Source organism: Erpetoichthys calabaricus, chromosome 1 (assembly GCF_900747795.2).
Source record: "Erpetoichthys calabaricus chromosome 1, fErpCal1.3, whole genome shotgun sequence".
Taxonomy (NCBI): domain Eukaryota; kingdom Metazoa; phylum Chordata; class Cladistia; order Polypteriformes; family Polypteridae; genus Erpetoichthys; species Erpetoichthys calabaricus.
This window is the reverse complement of record NC_041394.2, coordinates 176,281,154-176,303,829: the sequence shown is the minus strand read 5'-3', so window position 1 is coordinate 176,303,829 and position 22,676 is coordinate 176,281,154. Positions and strand designations below refer to the sequence as shown.

The following is a 22,676-nucleotide window of genomic DNA, read 5'->3' as shown; positions in this document are numbered from 1 at the left end:
TTCTTACAATAAAATTGAATTGACAACGACAAAACGTATGTTACAAGTTAAAAAACAAAGCAAATAAAATGTCAGCTCAATATAAAATAATAACTAGCAAGTATATTTATAATTTTCATGTTAGAGTAATGAGAAGCAAAGCCCAAGAAAATCATTTTTGTGGTCTAGTGGTGATATTTGTGTGATATAACGCAAACCTCTTCTTAAAATGTAGGTGAATTTACATCCTTTGAGAAATTAAACAGATTCCAGCACAACTTTAGTACTAGTGTACAGACTAGCAGGAAGGGTTTTGTTTCCTGTCAGGCTGCCTTAACTTCTGCAATTTGGAGGCCTGGTGATCTTTCATTTGTGTTCCATCATCACCCTTCAGCTTCATGCTTATTGAGATTTAATTTGACATTTCTTTTGATGGACAACCTATTAGAGAGCCACCTGTAGATGGACTCTGCACATTGGCATCTTCTACATACCAGGTCTACATTCATTGCTCATGAACATGACAGCCTTTTATCTGATTATTTATAAGTCATGATCATGTAGTATTATCAGGGGGTTTTAATATATACATTGATGTGGAAACGGGCAAATGTTTCACAGTAGGGTTTGGCCCGATTGTCCCATCTCACTATAATAATCACAAAGAGTTCAGATTTCAAATTTAATTAGTCCATTAAATTAAACCCGTGTGACCCTGTAGTTAGGATATAGCGGGTTGGATAATGGATGGATGGATGGATGGATTAAATTAAATTATGTTTGATTGTTTTTGCCTTTACGAATATAACTGCAGATTAACACACAGGACAGTGTGACATCTAGATTGTAACTCTGCATTAAAATTTGTAGATATTTTGAGAAACGTAATATGGAAAACAATTCAGATTAACTGACATCTAATTAAAACATGACTTTGAAGGAGGCTTCAGATAAAGTATCTCCATTTAAAACAAAAGTAGTTAAACGGCACAAAAAGTATTCAAGCTTTTCAATTAGAATGCTGAAAGCTACAGCATTGCAGGAGAGGAACAAAGCTGCAGGTCTTTTGAACTGCATGGACAGACAGTGTTTAAAAATATAAAAACAGCTCTCTTTATGACCTGCTTTGACTATTATTCTAGATTACAGCAGAAATAATACTGTGTACTGTTTTAGAACAGTTGGTAATTTAGCAAATGGAAATTCTGAACTGCAATGCAAAATACCTACAAACATTAGCAGTGCAGATTTTATTAACTTCTTTAGTGATAAAATTGATCTTACAACATCCCAAATTTCACCAATCAACTCATAAAAAAAATATTTCAGTGTCAAACTGTGTCTCTTTGCAAATTCCACTTTAGCAATTGTTGCCTCCTTAGCGTTATGTTTACCCCCAGAAAAAGAAGCTAAAACATAGCATTTTTTCAATAAGACAAAATGCTATTACATAATACAGACACATGTAAATACCAAAATGTTAACATAAATACACAAGAACAGGTATGTCTGTTGACAACTGCCTGTAATGATACAGATTTAATGATATGTTTTGAAACAGTTACCAATGCACAGCCCAAAGTTGCCACTGGGACAGAAGATGTGTGTGTCTTTGGGCACATTTCTTAAAATATTTTTTCTGGTCCTTATACATATGAGGGTAAAATTGCAGTGCCTGATCCTCACAATGGAGTTATTGTAGGCTACCACTGTGCCAGGCTTAATGACTTCCACATTTCCACATTTTGTGCCTGACACAAGCATTGACAGTTGTAGCATTGTGCACAGCATTAATGTCTTTCTTGTCCTTCTACTTCAGTGCAATCATTTTACGTTTTTGCCACGCAGCTACTATCGCACCACAGTGAGACTTCATGCAACCAAATTCACCAGGCATATCACAGCAGTTCACTTGTACAATGTGCTATGTATGATAGTTTCATATCAATGCCAACAACTGATGGCCAATTCACATCAACGTCACTTGATCTGAACAATGGTTCAATTTCAGTTTGTTCTAAAACTGGTTTTACAACTTTTCATTTGCCATTATGTTTTTTGGCACAGTCCGACTCATGAATATTAATGAGTTACCAGAAAGTGTGAGAACGCCACAGAAACATTCATGATTTTTTGCAGCTTGTTATGTCATCCATTAGATGGCAGCAGAATACTGTTCCGAGAGTTATTTGGTCTTAACAATAAAACAAACCATTACACATCACGTTGAGTCTGACTCTAGTTTATTCATTCTTACATAGAATTTCAAGCCTTGCTAGAGATTAACACCAAGGAGGTTAACTTGATAACAGGAAAGGAAGTCATGACTTTGATTTCTAAAATGACACCTACTATAAATACAAAATAGAGCATTAATTTTTGCTCGTATGCAGAGGATACCTAACTACACCTTTCTTTTTGAGTAAATGATTTTTCTCATATAGTGCCCATAATTAATTGTGTCAGTGAGGTAGAGGACTGGATGGATAATAAATGTTTGTCTCTGAATATAGAATAAACAGTGATGCAGACTGCAATAATATTGTATCATTTTTTAACATTCGTTTTACTGAATAAGCACACGGTTTTGACATTATCTTTAACATCAGTATGTATTTAAAACAAACATAACAAAACTATCTAAAACATATTTTTCCACTTTAACAATATTGGAAAATTAAGCCAGTTTCTTAATATGGAGAATACTGAGAAATTAATTCATACATTTATTTTTAGTAAGATTTACTACAGTAATGCAAAGTTCACTGGCTGTTTGAAACATTCTATAATTCAAAATGCTGTTGCAAGAATGAAAGTATAACCACATCACTCCATTTCTTAAGTCCTTACACTTACTTCCAGTTAAGCTTAGGGCTAATTTCTAAATCCTTCTTCTTATATGTAAAACCTTAAATGGCCTAGGTCCTGCTTACTTTTCTGAACTTACAATTACTTACACACCAGAGTGTGCATTTACATTTTAGGATTATGGCTTGCTAAAGGCTCAAAGGATTAACAAAATAACACTGGAAGGTTGAGCTTCTAGCTATGAGGCCCTAAGTTGCCTTCTTCTATAAGAGATGCCCCTTTGATCTCAACTTTTAAATCCAGGCTGAAGACTCACTGCTTTAGTCTACCATACCCTGACTAGAGCAACTCATAAGATGTGCATATTGCATCTCTGTTTGCTAGTCATCTATGCAAACATTAAAGTAATATAATAATAATGAACTGTTACTAACTCTTCTCTATTCTGTATTGTGCTACTGCTCTACATCCAAGCTGTTTTCCTGCCCATGGAAAGACATCCAAGATACAGGGAAACTTGGAATCAGACGGAAGCACACTGTCATGATATTTGATGGCCCAGCATAGATTCTACTGTAGAATGTCCAGGAATGGGCAAAAGTTGGGTGGCCTTTTGGCTGAGGTCTCTAGGGTTGTGATTGTGTCTAATTTTGTCCTTTGACTTTGTTAGAACTGAACCTCAAGAGGTTTATTTTATTCAGATTTGCCTCTGACTGGAGTTTTTATCTACTCTGACATCAATTTGTCATATTTGAACAATTAATTAATGAACTGATAGTACTGGACTCCATTTATATAACTGCTTTGTTTTCCTATGTTGAAACAATTCATAACCAGATTAATTTCCCAGAAAATTTCATAAAACAATAAGCCTTAGTTATTGTGATGTCAGTTAATCAGATGTATAAGATGTACTGTATAACTAAGTACTTTTTTATTTATTTATTTTTTTTACCAGAGCTATTATTATTAGTTCACTGGAGCTCCCTACTCCTGAATATGCTACATACAATTGGCCATGATTAAAACATTCCTGTCATAGATCAATTCCTGCTTTCTTAGTGACTGCGTTTGGCTTCTGTTGATGATCAATGTTAAACACAATTTTACAGGAAGCTGTATTCTTTTGGAATTCAAACAGGTAAATAATTTGAATAATGGGAATTCCGAGTGTCTATGGCCACCTGTCTAGTGTCCTGTGCTTGTTGGGATAGCTTCCAGTTTCCCTGCAACCCTGCTCAGGATAAAGCAGACTTAGAAAATGGATGGATAATTATTATTATTATTATTATTAATTATTAATTTATGTTAATTATTTTAATTTCTTTATATTGTTCAGTCAAGTATTACTTTTCATGTTTTTGTTAGTTATATGTTTAAGTTTCAACATATTTTTGCCATAGTTATAGCAAGACATAAAGTTGAAATATTGAAGTATGTTTTACTTTAACTTACTGCAAAAAGCAATGACGTTTACATGCCTCACTTTTTAGATGGCCCATGCAATGAATTTGATGGTTGAAATGCTTATATTATATACTAAAATGCATACACATCATACAGAAATGTATCCCCTTAATCACTTCTTAATGGAATAGTGTTATGTCTAGGTTAAAGTGTGGTAAGTGTAAATTGAAATATAGAATGGAGAAATGGGGAAGAAGAAATAAAGAATATTTGGATTATTTTATAGTTACGTGTTTGATAGTATACAACAAATATAAATCTATGTTCAATGGAACCTATCTGTAAAAAACTGGATGTGTCTATATTATGAGGAGAATAATCCAGGGTTTGTTTCCTGCCTTGCGTCCTGTGTTGGCTGGGATTGGCTCCAGCAGACCCCTGTGACCCTGTAGTTAGGATATTGTGGGTTGGATAATGGATGGATAGATGGATAATGTGAGTCATGTGATATTCAATACAACAACACATCACAGTGTGAGTCAGAGTAATGCTCACACCTAGATGCTGCTAGGTAGGAAGTTCACAGCATAAAACACACAAATTCACAGCCTTCTTGATTTTTTTAGCTGTTGCAGGTGTGCTACAATCAAGTCAGTAAATGTTTGCATATTGTGTGTATAAGAAAAAAATATCAACATGCATTGCATGTATTGTTGTGATCTGAGGAAGATAACCCTGGCAAAGTGAATAAAGTTTGTTAGCTAGCCATAGGGGATGCACAAACCAATGTGTTTCTTCGTGCCAGTCCCAAGCCCGGATAAATGGGGAGGGTTATGTCAGGAAGCGCATCCGGTGTAAAATTTTGCCAAATCAATATGCGGACAACAATACAAATTTCCATACTGGATTGTTCGAGCCCCGGGTTAACAACAACCGCCACCAGTACTGTTAGCCAACAGGGTGCTGGTAGAAATTGGGCTTCTGTTGGCCGAAGAAGAAGGAGAACAAGAGGGAGGATACGTGTCCGGAAGCAGGAGGAGAGGAGGAAGGTAAAGAGAGTGGAACTGAGGGTAGGAACTTTGAATGTTGGCAGTATGACTGGTAAGGGGAGAGAGTTAGCAGATATGATGGAGAGAAGGAAGGTTGATATATTGTGTGTGCAAGAGACTAAATGGGGAGTAAGGCCAGGTGGATTGGCGGTGGATTCAAATTGTTCTGTCATGGTGTGGATGGGAGGAGAAATGGGGTAGGAGTTATTCTGAAGGAACAGTATGTCAAGAGTGTTTTGGAGGTGAAAAGAGTGTCAGGCAGAATATTGATTATGAAGCTGGAAATTGGTGGTGTGATGATGAATGTTGTTAGTGCATATGCCCCGCAAGTTGGGTGTGCAATGGGTGAGAAAGAATATTTTTGGAGTGAGTTGGATGAAGTGATGAACAGTGTATCCAAGGGACAGAAAGCAGTGATTGGAGTGGATTTCAATGGGGATGTTGGTGAAAGGAACAATGGAGATGAGGAGGTGATGGGTAGATATGGTGTCAAGGAGAGGAATGAAGAAGGTTAGAGGATAGTGGATTTTGCCAAAAGGATGGACATGGCTGTGGCGAATACGTATTTTAAGAAGAGGGAGGAACATAGGGTTGTGCACAAGAGTGGAGGAAGATGCACACAGGTAGATTACATTCTATGCAGAAGAGATGATCTGAAGCAGACTGAAGACTGTAAAGTGGTGGCAGAGGAAAGTGTAGTTAAGCAGCATAGGACGGTGGTCTGTAAGATGATGATGGAGATCAAGAAGAGGAAGAGAGTGAGAGCAGAGCCAAGGATCAAATGGTGGAAGTTGAAAAAGGAAGACTGCAAGGTTGAGTTTAGGGAGAAGGTGAGACAGGCACTGTGTGGCAGTAAAGAGTTACCAGACAGCTGGGAAACTACAGCAGATGTAGTAAGGGTGACAGCTAGAAGGGTGCTTGGCGTGACATCTGGAAAGAGGAAGGATGAAAAGGAAACCTGGTGGTGGAATGAGGAAATACAGGAGAGTATACAGAGGAAGAGGATGGCAAAGAAGAAGTGGGATAGTCAGAGAGATGCAGAAAGTAGACAAGAGTACAAGGAGATAAGGCGCAAGGTGAAGAGAGAGGTGGCGAAGGCTAAAGAAAAGGCATATGATGAGTTGTATGAGAGGTTGGACAAGAATGAGGTGGAATAGGACCTGTACCGATTGGCTAGACAGAGGGACTGAGCTGGGAAAGATGTGCAGCAGGTTAGGGTAATAAAGGATAAAGATGGAAACGTACTCAGAAGCGAGGAGAGTGTGTTGAGCAGATGGAAAGAGTACTTTGAGAGGCTGATGAATGAAGAGAACGAGAAAGAGAAGAGGTTGGATGATGTGGAGATAGTGAATCAGGAAATGCAACGGATTAGCAAGGAGGAAGTAAGGACAGCTATGAAAAGGATGAAAAATGGAAAGGCCGTTGGTCCAGATGACATACCTATGGAAGCATGGAGGTGTTTAGGAGAGATGGCAGTGGAGTTTTTAACCAGATTGTTTAATGGAATCTTGGAAAGTGAGAGGATGCCTGAGGAGTGGAGAAGAAGTGTACTGGTGCCGATATTTAAGAATAAGGGGGATGCGCAGGACTGCAATAACTACAGGGGAATAAAATTGATGAGCCACGGCATGAAGTGTTGGGAAAGAGTAGTGGAAGCTAGGTTAAGAAGTGAGGTGATGATTCGTGAGCAGCAGTATGGTTTCATGAAAAGAAAGAGCACCACAGATGCAATGTTTGCTCTGAGGATGTTGATGGAGAAGTTTAGAGAAGGCCAGAAGGAGTTGCATTGCGTTTTTGTGGACCTGGAGAAAGCATATGACAGGGTGCCTCAAGAGGAGCTGTGGTATTATATGAGGAAGTCGGGAGTGGCAGAGAAGTACGTAAGAGTTGTACAGGATATGTACAAGGGAAGTGTGACAGTGGTGAGGTCTGTGGTAGGAGTGACGGATGCATTCAAGTTGGAGGTGGGATTACATCAGGGATCGGCTTTGAGCCCTTTCTTATTTGCAATGGTGATGGACAGGCTGACAGACGAGATTAGACAGGAGTCCCCGCGGACTATGATGTTTGCTGATGACATTGTGATCTGTAGTGATAGTGGGGAGAAGGTTAAGGAGACCCTGGAGAGGTGAAGACATGCTCTACAGAGGAGAGGAATGAAAGTCAGTAGGAACAAGACAGAATACATGTGTGTAAATGAGAGGGAGGTCAGTGGAATGGTGAGTATGCAGTGAGTAGAGTTGGCGAAGGTGGATGAGTTTAAATACTTTGGATCAACAGTACAGAGTAATGGGGATTGTGGAAGAGAGGTGAAAAATAGAGTGCAGGCAGGATGGAATGGGTGGAGAAGAGTGTCAGGAGTGATTTGTGACAGATGGGTATCAGCAAGAGTGAAAGGGAAGGTCTACAGGACAGTAGTGAGACCAGCTATGTTATATGGGTTGGAGATGATGGCACTGACCAGAAAGCAGGAGACAGAGCTGGAGGTAGCAGAGTTAAAGATGCTGAGATTTGCACTGGGTGTGACGAGGATGGACAGGATTAGAAATGAGTACATTAGAGGGTCAGCTCAAGTTGGACGGTTGGGAGACAAAGTCAGAGAGGCGAGATTGCGTTGTTTTGGACATGTGCAGAGAAGAGATGCTGGGTATATTGGGAGAAGGATGCTAAGGATAGAGCTGCCAGGGAAGAGGAAAAGAGGAAGGCCTAAGAGAAGGTTTATGGATGTGGTGAGAGAGGACATGCAGGTGATGGGTGTAACAGAGCAAGATACAGAGGACTGAAAGATATGGAAGAAGATGATCCGCTGTGGTAACCCCTAATGGGAGCAGCCGAAAGAAGAAGAAGAAGCTATTTATTAACAAAGCAGAGAGTGTATATTTTTCAGTAAACAGTGTAAGTGTTTCAGTATTTGGAGTATGTACTGTAAAAAATTAAATAAATCAGAAATGGTACCTTATAAAATACAAGTAATATTGTGAACTACATGTATAGTCAGTATATGTGCTAGTGATTTTTGTACCCTAGACACAGGTATAAATATGGGGTTTGGCAGTGGGGCTTACACGCAACAGTTTAGGGTACAATAAAGTAAAAATTGGTGCTACTGCACTCTGCAGTGTATACAGGATTCATCCACTCTCTTTTCTGAGCTTAGTGTCATCAGTCCCGTCTGATTGTTTGGGACATGAGGATTTCAACTCCTGTTATATTTCTTTTCTTCCACCCTGGCAGCTAAACTTGGTGTTTTGCACACCTCAAGTGTGTAACCACATCTTACTTCAGCTTTGATGAAACTCTCTTTTGCCACTTCAGAGGTCACACTACATTTCATCCTTTTTCGTTAACCATGTCAAAACACATTGGTTATTCACTAGTCCGTCTACGCAATTGGCGATTGGCACTGTTTTGCTGCTGGTGTTCAACTGGCAGCCTAGCTGCATTCTGCGGAAAGAAGATGTGCCTTAAAACAGATAACTTGCTACAGTCTTATTATTGAAAAATATCCATCCATCCATCCATCCATCCATCCATTTTCCAACCCGCTGAATCCGAACACAGGGTCACGGGGGTCTGCTGGAGCCAATCCCAGCCAACACAGGGCACAAAGCAGGGAACCAATCCCGGGCAGGGTGCCAACCCACCGCAGGACACACACAAACACACCCACACACCAAGCACACACTAGGGCCAATTTAGAATCGCCAATCCACCTAACCTGCATGTCTTTCGGACTGTGGGAGGAAACCGGAGCACCCGGAGGAAACCCACGCAGACACAGGGAGAACATGCAAACTCCACGCAGGGAGGACCCGGGAAGTGAACCCGGGTCCCCAGATCTCCCAACTGCGAGGCAGCAGCGCTACCCACTGCGCCACCGTGCCGCCCATTGAAAAATATATAAAAAAAAAAAAAAAAAAAACACATTTTTTCTTTCAATAATATCACTAAATTTCAATCAAGTGTTTTTGAGATTTTGGGGTATTTTGTTTTTCTATTGTAGGGTGGAATTTACCCCAAAATATTGATATAATGAAATGTCCTTTCCATCCTGGCAAATTTAATCTTTTTAACTAAATGGGAAATAGTGTTCTTGTCAATGAGTAAATGAGTGAGTGAGTCTGCCAGTCAGTCAGTCAACTTTGAATTACAAATATATAGTTTATGTAATTAGTAATTTGTATGATTTGCATTTCTATCCACCTGTAAGCTTATTACAGCACTCTTCATTGAACAGTACTATACAAAAATGGACTGAATTAAACTGAAAATGTTTATACAGGTCAAATTCTGTTATAACGAATATCTTTATAATGAAATTTTCATTACAACGAAGTATTTTTATGGTCCCGACTGTTTCCCCATATGATGCGAGTATATAGAAATCTTGTTATTACGATGTACATTCAGCAGATACTTTCATTATAACGAAATGCCCAAAAGACCTTGAAATGCCTGAATGAATCATCCACAGAGCAGTTAGTTCTGTGGCCGCTGCTCAGTTGTGCACAACGATCCCCAAACAGAAACACTGTAATTTTTTTCTTTCTTCGAACATTCCTCGTACTGATTTTTTTTTTTTGCCCTTTTTGTTTCCTGCGGTTTTCAGTGATACCTTTTACTTATTGCTCGTCAACATTTAAAAAACATTCACTGGAATTTAACTCATTGTTACCCTCCTATAGAAACGGCAGACACAAAAAAACGATAACAGTTTATATTAGAAAAAAAACTTTACATTTTTGAAGCTCTCGATTGCGCCAAAAAAAAGATGTTGCCAGTGAATTCGGAATTTTGCCATCAACGCTGTCAACTTTCTTGAAAGACAGAGCAAAAAAAGAAAAAAATTTCGGGTTGCAAACGTATGTGAACTGCTGCATTTGAAGACGTCGAAAAAGCAGTTTTTATATGGTTCAGTGATGCTCGTTCAAGAAACATTCCTATTAATGCGGCACTCATTCAAGGTGAATGTGAGGTTTGTGAACACTCTTGGGACCTCCCCTAACTGGACGACACGTCGAAGAGCGCCGCGAAGTCCGATCTCCGCCTCTATGGAAGACTGTTTATCTGTTGCCGGGGAAACAGCTATCTCAAAGATATTCTGCATCTCTCTGCCAAAGCAAACAGAAAAGATATCGATGGGTGATGCAGCCTGACTGCTGTGTCTGTGTATAGCAGAGTGGAAGATCACGCTACAATAAATAAGTGTGCCGTTCCTGTTTCAAGCTGAATAAAGTTGGTTTTCCTAAAGTACTGAGACTCAGCCTCGTGTTTTGGGGTGCAAGACAGGGACTTATAGCCCGACCCCGATCTTTTATGATTTGCTTCTGTGTTACTTCACTGCAGCCGCTTTGAGCCTGTTTCTGCCCTGCCCCGGCAAACAGACAAACAATCTTCCACAGATGCTGCAATCGCATTTCGGGAAAGTGTATTATTGCCAAGAAATGTTGAGAAAAATTCTCGTCAGCATAACTTGTAGGCAGGAGGAGATTAAAATGAACACAAAAGAAGCTATTAAAATGATTGCAAATGCCTGGGTGCAAGTTAAAGAAAGCACTATGGTAACAAATACAGAATCTTATTACAACAAAATTTTCGTTATAACGAAATATTTTTTAGGTCCCTGGGAGTTCATTATAACGGAATTTGACCTGTATCAGAGTTTCAAAAATTAAATGGCTAATATAGAATTATATCATCTATACTATGTGGTCACACAAAGCAGTAAAAATGCATTTTCCTTATATATTCACTTTCCATAACAAAGGAATAATGGCAAACTGTGTGATAACATGCAATGAATACACTTGACTTGAGCATTCCTAGTTTTCATACTCACTTGCTCAGAGGTTGATGCTCTTGCTGCTTCCTGAGCAGCTCTTCTTTTCTCCACCCTAGTGGCCCACTTCTTTTCTTCTTTCGTCGGCATCTTTTCATGTTAAAACTGATTAAGTAAGTGTTTGTGTTGCAATTACTTAGTACGTTTTCTTTAATTTTTCACTTAAGCTGGCACTTAAGTGTTCAATCTGCCTCAAGAATGATTTAAGATATGAAGAGATAGGGGAAGTGACGGCGAAGGTGGTAGGGATGAGAATGGCACGCATACGCATGCGCTGCATGGCCGCCCTGCTGGCCTGCCAAGAGTTTATTCTACAATAAAATAAAATACAAATAAAAAGAGGAATAACCTTGGAGGTCAATCATCACCCCAAAAGCGGACAGTAGACGTCACGTAGTATATGTGTACCAAATTTCAGGTCAATAGGTCAAACGGTTTGCGAGCTACAGGTGATTTAAAATCCTGGACAGACAAATGAACAGCCATGGTAGCGTACTATATAAGAAGATATATATATACAGTGGAACCTCGGTTCACGACCATAATTCGCTCCAAAACTCTGGTCGTAAACCGATTTGGTCATGAACCAAAGCAATTTCCCCCATAGGATTGTATGTAAATACAATTAATCCATTCCAGACCATACAAACTGCATGTAAATATATATATTTTTTAAGTTTTTAAGCACAAATATAGTTAATTAAATCATAGAATGCACAGCGTAATAGTATACTAAATGTAAAAACATTGAATAACACTGAGAAAACCTTGAACAACAGAGAAAACTAACACTGCAATAGTTCGCGCTATACCGCTGGCTAAAAACACTTTTTTTTAATGAGTTTTAAGCACAGGGAAAAAAATGAACATTTGAAAAAATCCGTAATTTAATAAACAACCAAGAAAAGTAACATTGCAATAATGCACGCTACGAACCGATCGCTGTAAACAGAAGTGAAAACAAAATCAAGCCCAGTGCATTCTTTAACTGCCTTCCTACCTTATGAGTCCAGCCCCCTCTCCCTCGTTCGCTCATGCGCCTGTGTGTGTGCATCTGTCTCTCTCTCACGCTGCCTGTGTGTGTGCGTCTGTCTCTCTCTCGAGCTGCCTGTGTATGTCGCGCGCCCTCTCGCTCTCTCTCTTTCTCGCTGCACAGGAAATGCACAGGGAGAGACTGAACATGTACAAACCGAAAGGGAAACTGGCTTGTTCGTATACCGAGTGTGTGGTCGTGAACCAAGGCAAAAGTTTGGCGAACTTTTTGGTCGTAAACCGATTTGTACGTGTAACGAGACGTTCATGAACCGAGGTTCCACTGTACCTATATATATATTGTGGCGGCCGGAACCCTCACATACAGTATATATATATATGTGTGTGTGTGTAAGGTTATTTTTTTGTTGAAAAAAACAACTTCAATTGTGATTCTGGCATCATTTGTAACAAATCTGGGATGCCACACATTGCATTAAAGAAGAGTAAATATAGCTTTTGGAGTGAAACATGTCTGTATGTCTCAGTAGGTTTCACAACTGAAGCAGGGTTTGATTGTTTAAATCATTCTTGAGGCAGATTGAAGACTTAAGTGCCAGATTAAGTGAAAAAATTAAAGAAACATACTAAGTAATTGCCACACAAACCCTTAATCATGCGAAAAGATGCCGACGAAAGAAAAGAAGAAGCGGGCCGCTTGGGTGGAGAAAAGAAGAGCTGCTCAGGAAGCAGCAAGTGCATCAACCTCTGAGCAAACGAATGCTAAACATACAGAGAAAGAGTATGAAAACTATGAAAGCTCAAGTCAAGTGTATTTGTGCAGTGCGCTATTACTGGTATATATATACTGTATTATATTTATGTATGTGTGTGTATGTGTGTGGTATGTTAGATTGCAGTGCTCCACTAGTGTGGACCCAGTAAGGAGGACTGCAGGGATATATGGGAGTCATAGTTCTCAAGGGAAAATCCTGTCAAGGTCTTTGGGTGCCACGAAAATACCGCCTTCACCAAAGCACTGCCTGAGGCATATGCCTCATTTCCGGTCCAGGATGCAGCAACTCATTAACTTTCCCAGGCCTAATATATACATATATATATACAGTGGAACCTCGGTTCACGAATGTCTCGGAACATGTACAAATCGGTTTATGACCAAAAAGTTCAGCAAACTTTTGCATCTGTTCACGACCACACACTCGGTATACAAGCAAGCCAGTTTCCCTTTCGGTTTGTACGTGTTCAGTCTCTCCCTGTGCATTTCCTGTGCAGCGAGCAAGACAGAGAGAGCGAGAGAGTGCCACACACATGAGAAAGAGACACACAAGAGAGAGACACACACACACAGGTGCGCGAGAGAGACAGAGACACACACACAGGCAGCGCGAGAGAGAGAGACACACACACACACAGGCCCGCGAGAGAGAGACACACACACACAGGCGCGCAAGACAGAGAGAGAGACACACACACAGGCGCGCAAGAGAGAGACACACACACACACACAGGCGTGCGAGAGAGACACACACATACACACACGCTCGCGCGAGAGAGAGAGAGACACACACACAGGCAGCGTGAGAGAGAGGGCTGGACGCATAAGGTAGGAAGGCTTGTTTTTGTTTTCACTTCTGTTTACAACAAACCGGTTCGTAGCGTGGATTGATGCAATGTTACTTTTCTTGGTGGTTTATTAAATTACGGATTTTTTCAAATGTTCATTTTTTTCCCTGTGCTTAAAACTCATTAAAAAAAAGTGTTTTTAGCCAGCGGTTGGTTGCGCTACAGTGCGAACTATTGCAGTGTTAGTTTTCTCTGTTGTTCAAGGTTTTCTCAGTGTTATTCAATGTTTTTACATTTAGTTTACTATTACGCTGTGCATTCTATTTTAATTAACTATATTTGTGCTTAAAAACTTAAAAAAATATATATATTTACATACAGTTCGTATGGTCTGGAATGGATTAATTGTATTTATATACAATCCTATGGGGGAAATTGCTTCGGTTCACGACCAAATTGGGTTACGACCAGAGTTTTGGAACGAATTATAGTCGTGAACCGAGGTTCCACTGTATATATATATTTTTATATATATAGTTCAATGTCTGTCTGTCTGTCTTTCTGTCACTTTACAATCCTAAGACAGACAAGACAGACTACTTTGGAATCGAAAATTTTGACACTGGGGGTCCCAGTGTCTTTTTTTTATCTTTCTGTATGCTACTGATTGCACACCAGTGCCACTTGCTGGCTTAGAGCAAGTGAAACAGACTGAAGCCAGACTAAAAAATAATTGAATTGAATTCTGGAATCCAATTAGGCCCCAAAACTACACATTCTCGACTAACAAGAGCAGATACATTGAAAGAGACACAGAGTGGATGATGTGTGGGACAGCTAGCAATAAAAACAGGGTCAAAACACATAACCATTTGCTTTATTTCCTTAAAGCATCCTACAAACATAGCTGAGAAGAGTTAGGAACTTCAGCTAGTAAATTAATTATATTAAATGTATCAGCAATAGTATAGAAGGGTATGGATTATGGTAAGAATCTCAGTATATACCATATTCATATTCAATATGTTGTATGTAAAAAATGTATAATTATGACAGACTTGCACAATAAACAGGAACATTTCTTGAACTGTAAAATTACAATCTTGGTATGTGCAGATATTCAATACAATACAGTATATCACTTCAGATATATTTTAAATTGCAACCTAGTTTAAGGTTTGTCTTTCATGGTGTGAAGAAGAAATACAGAGAATAGAACTGTTAAAAACTGCATTTTAGTTTTATATGCTAATAAAGGCTTTTTATTAAATAAAGAAGACTTTTTGTGGGTAGGAAATATTTGCATTGCTAAGTTGCTGGCTTCTTGGGCAGCTCCACAATCAAAGTTTATCTTTGGGATTTTATAGGACACTGGTTAAATCCTAAAGAGGTTTGTACATGATCCAATATTTCATTTGATGACATGTCTTTTGGAATTCCTCTGATAAATAATGGGAGAGATGCCAAAGTGACAAAATAAATTTTGGTCTCTACATATGCAACACAGATCTAATTACACAAGCAACCTGTAAAAGCACAATGCATTACACATAAAATAAATAAAAATTGTATTTTTTAAATATTAGAAATGTAATATGTATTAAAATAATAAATAAATATAATAAATAAGCAAATATCTGTTTGTTAATCTCTCTCTTGAAGCACTGGACACGAGTGTAGACATTTGGTATTACAGTTCTTTTTTCTTCCAAAACCTTTAAAGCAAATGAAGCCGCAAATGCATTGCTTAAATTAGCATTAATGTGTAGCCTGCATTAGGAAATGTTTTATTTTTACTATGTAGTTCAGAGTTTTAGTGTATATCTTTTTTTGATTTGCTCTGTGATTTAAGCAAATGTTGCAAAAATGTCTTCCTTCTGTCAATTTCAGATGACAGCTAAAACAAACTCAGCTGCAAAATTTCATATACATTTCAATGTTACTAAAATGGTAAATTTAAAGAATGATCTTGTTTAAATCATCTTGTTTTACTGTATATAACAGTATTTTTTAAAAATCTGATGAAGTTTCAATTGAGTTTCTTGGTTGCTAACATCTTAAACACAACATGTTTGAGCAGTTCTGGTCAAAAAAGCCATACTATTTCGCATAAATTGCTGTTTTTATACAACCACAACCTGTACTGCTACAGAATGTCTCCTTTGCACAGCAGAAGGAAAGACGCAGAAAACAGAAAAACATGCTTTAGGTTCCATTGTTTGAAAGTCTGTTGAGACTGCATGTTTAAGTCTTGATTGATCTTACTTGAAGAAAACTCTTTCATTTTTATTAATTCTTTCTAATCCACCATATAATAGAAAGAAATATTTCAATGTTGCAACATCAGAAGAATGTCATATTTAAAACTGATTAGAATACTGACGTTTAGTCCTAAGAGCAGAATGTAATTAGTAAATCAATACACTAAACCAATAATAAGACAGGAAATCTTGAAGCTCGTGGTAAAGGTATGGGAGTCCCTGTTGCACTCGAGATGTCACAGGAATAGGACCACACTATTACAGAGAGTGCTCCCTCTAGCACATGCACTACTACCATTACAGGCTCTCTCCTGACAGTTAGACAAACACCAGTGCTATGCAGCACTCAAAGTAAATCCTGCAGTGTTGAAGTGCTTAGTGATAATCATGTTAAATGTCTATTAACATTCAAATTCAAATTAATTCAGTTTACTTCCATTTATTGTCACTGAACTTCACAGTCCAACTAAAAATACTTGTTGGTAGTCCTAATAATAATAATAATTCATTACATTTATAGTGAGCTTTTCTCACTACTCAAAGCACTACCAGACAGAGGGGACTCAGGACATGAACCCAAGATCTTCTTACTGTGAAGCAATAGCACTACCATTTCAACACATGTGTGGCAGAAGCAGCAAAGTAGTACACGAGTACAAAATTAACTAAAATACAAAAATAGCATCTATACAGAACACATACAGCATGTGTGAGAGAGAACATGTTAAGCTGTACAAGGATCTTAGCTCCTGAGAGGCAGGGACATTGTAGGGGTAGAGCAAACTAATCGGTATTTTCAGAGATGGCTGGGGTGGCGACCCGGCCGGGACGCCCAGGAGGACCGGAGGAGGGCTTGCGCTTCCTTCAGACCACGAGAGGGCGACCACCCTGGTTATGTTGGGGACCAACCCTGTAGGGGCCCGTGGTCACCACCAGGGGGCGCCCCAATGCCAAGGGACCCTGGACCCCAGCGCTTCCGCCATACCCAGAAGTGTTGGGGGGAAGAAAAGAGGGGACACCCGGGGTGCGCAGCCGGCACTTACACCACACTGGGGAGTGCCGGTGGAAGATTGCCGGGGAGCACCTGGAGCACATCCGGGTGTGTATAAAAGGGGCTGCCTCCCTTCAGACAGAGACAAGAGTCGGGTGGAAGTAGGACGACGTCGGAAGGAAGGCAAGGAGGCGGCCTGAAGAGAGAAAAGGCATTGTGTTGTGTGGCCAGGACTTGGGGTCTTTGGGGTTTGTGAGCACTTTAAAAAATGATAAACATGTGTTGGGTGACATGAACGTGTCTGCCTGTCTGTGTCCGGGCCAACCTCCACAGTATCTAATGTAGTTTTGGTAAAATGTCAAGTAGATGACTATATGTTAACAATTCAATGGTCCATCAGTAAAGACTGCTTGCGGGTCTGCTGGTAAGGCATCACGTGCTGTGATACTGGTTGCATCATGGAAGGGGACCAAATAGTTTATTACAGGAGTTTGTGGTGTCTGGGTTTACTGAGAGGGCTTTCTTCAAGCATCTTTTTAAAAACAAAACAATGTATTCTTACTATAAATATCTGGTTTATAAATAAAAAAAGGATATTTAAGAATGTCTATAGTTTAAATTTCCTTGGAGCAATAGCTGATCTTTAGAAAATTCCTGCCCAATGACTCGCTATTTTGTTATTATTTGGAATCATAGATCACCTAATGTGTATCAGATGCAGAAGCCAACATGGATCATTGCCACCTCACTTTTCCTTCTCTGATACTTTAAATAAAAACACTAAAAAAGAGGTTTAAAATTTCTGCTTACCAAGCTGTGGAGCTCTGGAAAGACATCAAGGCTGAGGTCTGTGTCTCCGGCTTCAAATTGTGCATGGCCTGTGGGATAGGAGGAGGCTGGGGAGGTTGTGGACCCCCACCTTCCAGGGGACTGTTCCATTGGCTCTGTCCTTGCTGAAGCCATTGACCACGAAATCCCCATTTGGCCAAATAAAATCTGCAAAGTTCATAGTTCATGGCAGAGTAGTAGAGGAAGTCCAGGGCAAGTAGAACCATGACGAAAAAGCCATAGATCCAGACTCCAACCAGGGCACTGTAATTACTGAAATAAAGAAAATTACTTTTTAGAATTAGCTGAGATGGCCCGAAACAGAAGAATACATCTGCTCACAATGATTTTCATAGTCTATGCAGAATGTAAGCACTTGGCGTCCCACATTTCCTGGGCTTTCAATACTAATCAGTCTTCCTTAAACTTTGTTTTATAGAGCACCTTTAATATTTAATATTGTCATGAAGTACTTTAGTTTTACACATAAGAATTCAGTAAAACACACTATAAGATGAACAACTGTCTAAACTGTTAAACTTATACGGTATACATATTTTCACCATTATACTGCTTAAAATGTAGTTTTAAACTCTATATAGCAGAGAAGAATAAATGTTCATCTAAAGCACTGAAAAGCAGAAGCTGAGCCATCTTTATCCACATCCAAATTTCACAGACTTTCATTTCTGTCATAGCCCTGAGCTGCCAGTTCACATGCTGCCCCAGTCACACTTCAGTTTAGTGATCATTATAAACCAAATATTAACAGTTTATAAACATTTTGTTAACTGTGCTGAAAGCTTATAAAAAGAACAGCATTTTCCAATGTTTTATATTATGTTAAAAAAGTTTGTAATATATTTTCTAACATGCAGACTGCTGATATCTGCTTATAATGGATACTTTATGTGTTAACGGTTTCTCTTAATTTCAAGGGCTAACCTGATGTGATGTTATGTGGGCTCACTGTAGTGGCACTGTTGTAATTAACCTAATGAAAGATGTCACCCTGGCGTAAAAGTAGCCAATATTTTCTTTTTACATGGCAGACAAAGACGTATTGCTTGACTCTGAGTTATTATTCATTGACTGTTTCTACCATGGAATAATATTAACTACTCTATAAAACACAATGTGCTCCTACTCACAATGAAATGTGGTATGGAAACTAAAGCCTGGTAGATTGATGGTATTATATTGCTAATTAAGGATTCCTTGTTTGAATGTAATAAAATCAGTTTGTGCCTCTACTAACCTAAATATATTTCTCTTTAAAGTGTTTTGTTCTCTTTGAAAAACCTGTCATCCCTTTTCCAAACCCATTCACCCAACCACTCATCAATTAGCAAAGCTACTTAATCCAGTTCCAGGTCATAAGAAAAGGCTATCAGCTATAGCATAGAAACTGATCCTGCACAGGGGGCCTTTACTATGAAAGATGCTCTATAAAACAAAACAAAAAACAAAATCTGAAGATGAGTGTTTTACATGCCCTTGAGACATGCTTTACCTAAAGGGAACACTGGTGGGCCTAAAACCAAACTAACAAATCTCTTTCTTTCTCTCTTTCAAATGTTTTTCTACTTTTTCTCCACTGGAAAGCAATGCCAAACTACTGCACCTGTGGGGTGATGCTGGCAGGTGGTAGCGCTGATTTCACAAATGCATGCATGCAACCTACATCTGTTGACGATCTTGGAACACTCAAGCACAAGCTCTGGCACCATTCCCTTTCCTTTCATCTGAGGGTCACCTTGTCTCTGCCAAGCAGGTGAAAACTGAACACTGCCAAGCAATGTGTGAAACACAGAGCAGCAGGATTCTCTAGCATGCAATAGCCAAGTATGGGATGGAAGGTGTTGTCACTGGAGGAAACTTTCAATTTAATTAACAATAAACTTTTTTAGTTGGTGAGGTGCCTCAATGGTTTCACATCTCTAGGGAGGTTCTGTTCCCAGCCTGGGTAATTGTGCAGTGTGTATGTTTGCCTCTTGTCTCCTTGACTTTTTTTCTTAGCACTCTGCTTTCTCTTTACATTCAAATAACATGCTTGTTAAACTGTTTAACAACATACATGTATGTTTAAGGAACAGGAAGCATGTCATAGTGTGCTCTGCAATGAGCTGGTGTCACTTCTAGGATTGCTCCCTGCCTTAAACCTGATACTATTAGGATCACTCTACCCCTAAATTGAGAAATTCATGTATTTTCTTAATTCCCATAATTTTTCTGTGTTTGGAGTCAAGGATGATCTTTCTTTCTACATATAGGTAGAAATATTCTTATTAAAGTCTGATCTGAGGTGTATATATCTTTCTCATTTGGAAATTTGATGAAGTTCTCCCAGATTCCAAAAATAAATCTCTTCAGCAATGGTAAATGGGTCAGCAGAAGCAATAGGAGCCCAAGTCCATTACAAATGATGAACGTGAAATCAACTCCATCTGCATACTGAGACACTACAACCCACAACATATGCAGTCATTGAGCATGTATAATCGTTAAATCAATCAACACAACATTACCTTTTTAGACTCATTTAATTCAATTAAAAATCATAAGGGGTCACTACCTGTTCCAGCAGCACTGAGTGAAATGTACTGAACAACCCTCAGGATCTAGTCACGCAAACACTCACACTTTCACTCATATGTGATCATTTACTATTAACAGTTCAAGTAACACTCACTGCTTTGGTGATGTAGGACGAGCAGAGATCACCATTCATAGAAAATAAAAGACTTATAGGAGACTTAAATAGAGGCACATTCTCAGAGACTTGGAGAACTGAATGGCAATGACATCACTACCATCATGAAGTGCATAAACAAAGCCTGAACAATGTCAAGAAATTGATCATCCACATTGTTGATGGTGGGGTCATCCCACTAGGCTGAAGGTTCTGATGGCCCTTGGCAGACACCAGTAGAGACAGGTAGACCGTTCATGAGTATAATTATCACTTGAGTACTCCAGTAGACCACTTTACTTAGTTCATACTTGCCTTTCAAAAGGAAAAAAAAAACAGAAATAGTGATTAACTTGTTTCGTCAACCAACTTCGTGCATAACTACAATGACTGCAGGCATTTTTCACAAATAGAAGCAAAATGTTCCTCTGTGCTTGAAACATTGATTTGTGCCAAGATTTGATTGTCATTACAAAAGTGTAAGCCATATGATTCCACAAGTGGAAGTATTTAAAGTAAAATAAAATGAAGTTAAGACTAAAAAGGAGATTAGTGGCAGCCAAACACCAATATAATGAAATCACTTTTTTTTTTCTAGAGTCCCTGCCAATATTACTTAAGGTTTAGCTTTACTTTATTTTAGTACCTTTAGGGGTAAAAATCATTATATTATTCCATAACAGCACTGAATAGTGAGAGGCATCTTTAGCTAGAGTATGGTGCTTAAAGACAATAAATAATATAATCTTAGAATGTAACATATCTCATGAGTATTCATCATACTAAGCAGATTCCTATGCACCATAACAAAATACAAATTAATGAAGCTAGAGAGCTGTCATTTTAATTAGCCATTTTTATGTTTGTTTGAATATGCTGTAAAAAGTACCCACTGCAATCATCTGTCTCTATTTCCATCGCTCAGTCTGCATGAAACAACTCACCTCCCATTGGACTAATTTTATTGAAATTTGGCACAATTATTATTATTCAAGGAAACTTGTCATGAAAGTTCCATTCTCACTGCACTATGTTGAATACAGCGTCAAGTGAAGTCAAGTTGGGGAGCATGCACTGGTACAGTGTGTTGCTGCACCCACTACGCAACGAAACAACTCGGGATCTCAGTTTGCAACCCCCCAGGCAGACACGCGGTCCAGTCCCACCCTCCGGAAATGACCTTCTATCTGACGCAGCCAGATGTTACGTGGGTGACCCCTTGGCCTGGTCCAGCCACTCGGGTCCCCAACAATGAGAATCTCATAAACTGGATCACTCTCGGGGAAACGCGCCACATGGCCGTAGTGCTGTAACTGACACTCCCTCACAATGCAGGTTAGGGGTGGAGTGGTGGCTCTGAGGCTAAGGATCTGCGCTGGTATCCTGAAGGTTGCCAGTTCGAATCCCTGTCACTGCCAAAAGAGATCCTACTCTGCTGGGCCCTTGAGCAAGACCCTTAACCTGTAATTGCTCCAGGGGTGCTGTACAATGGCTGACCCTGCGCTCTAACTCCAAGGGGTATGCAAAAACTAACAAATTTCCATCCATCCATCCATTATCCAACCCGCTGAATCCGAACACAGGGTCACGGGGGTCTGCTGGAGCCAATCCCAGCCAACACAGGGCACAAGGCAGGAACCAATCCAGGGCAGGGTGCCAACCCACCGCAGGACACACACAAACACACCCACACACCAAGCACACACTAGGGCCAATTTAGAATCGCCAATCCACCTAACCAGCATGTCTTTGGACTGTGGGAGGAAACCGGAGCGCCCGGAGGAAACCCACGCAGACACGGGGAGAACATGCAAACTCCACGCAGGGAGGACCCGGGAAGCAAACCCGGATCTCCTAACTGCGAGGCAGCAGCGCTACCCACTGCGCCACCGTGCCGCCCTAACAAATTTCTAATACGAGAAATCGTATAAGACGAAATAAAGAACAAAAAAAAAAATGTGCCTCATTCGGGACTCCATGAGCAACCGCTATTTTGGACACAAAGTCAAACCAACGGTACCCAAGGATTTTCCGGAGAGACACAGTACAAGGAATACAGCGTGCTGTACAAATATTTGAAATTTCAAAATTTCACTTTGAAACACATTTGCAATTTAGTAAATTCTTCTCTCTTAAAAAAGAGACACACTCTGTGTGACTTCAATTTCAGATTAGTTTATTGTTTCAAATTTACCAAGAGAGGAGTCACTTCAACTTGTAAATCTATATATATAATTCACTAAGCCGGGAGACAAGTAGCCACCCA

General features: G+C 39.5%; 1 protein-coding gene across 4 annotated transcripts in view; it reads right to left on the bottom strand.

Moving 5' to 3' along the window:
* Nucleotides 1-22,676, bottom strand: part of shisal1b (shisa like 1b) — a 308,856-nt gene that overhangs the window by 59,715 nt on the left and 226,465 nt on the right. For all 4 annotated transcript variants that reach the window (XM_051924562.1, XM_051924551.1, XM_028808955.2 and 1 more), the window contains one exon: nucleotides 17,701-17,991. In XM_051924562.1, the coding sequence (XP_051780522.1) occupies nucleotides 17,701-17,991 (291 nt within the window). The remainder of the gene's footprint in view (nucleotides 1-17,700; nucleotides 17,992-22,676) is intronic.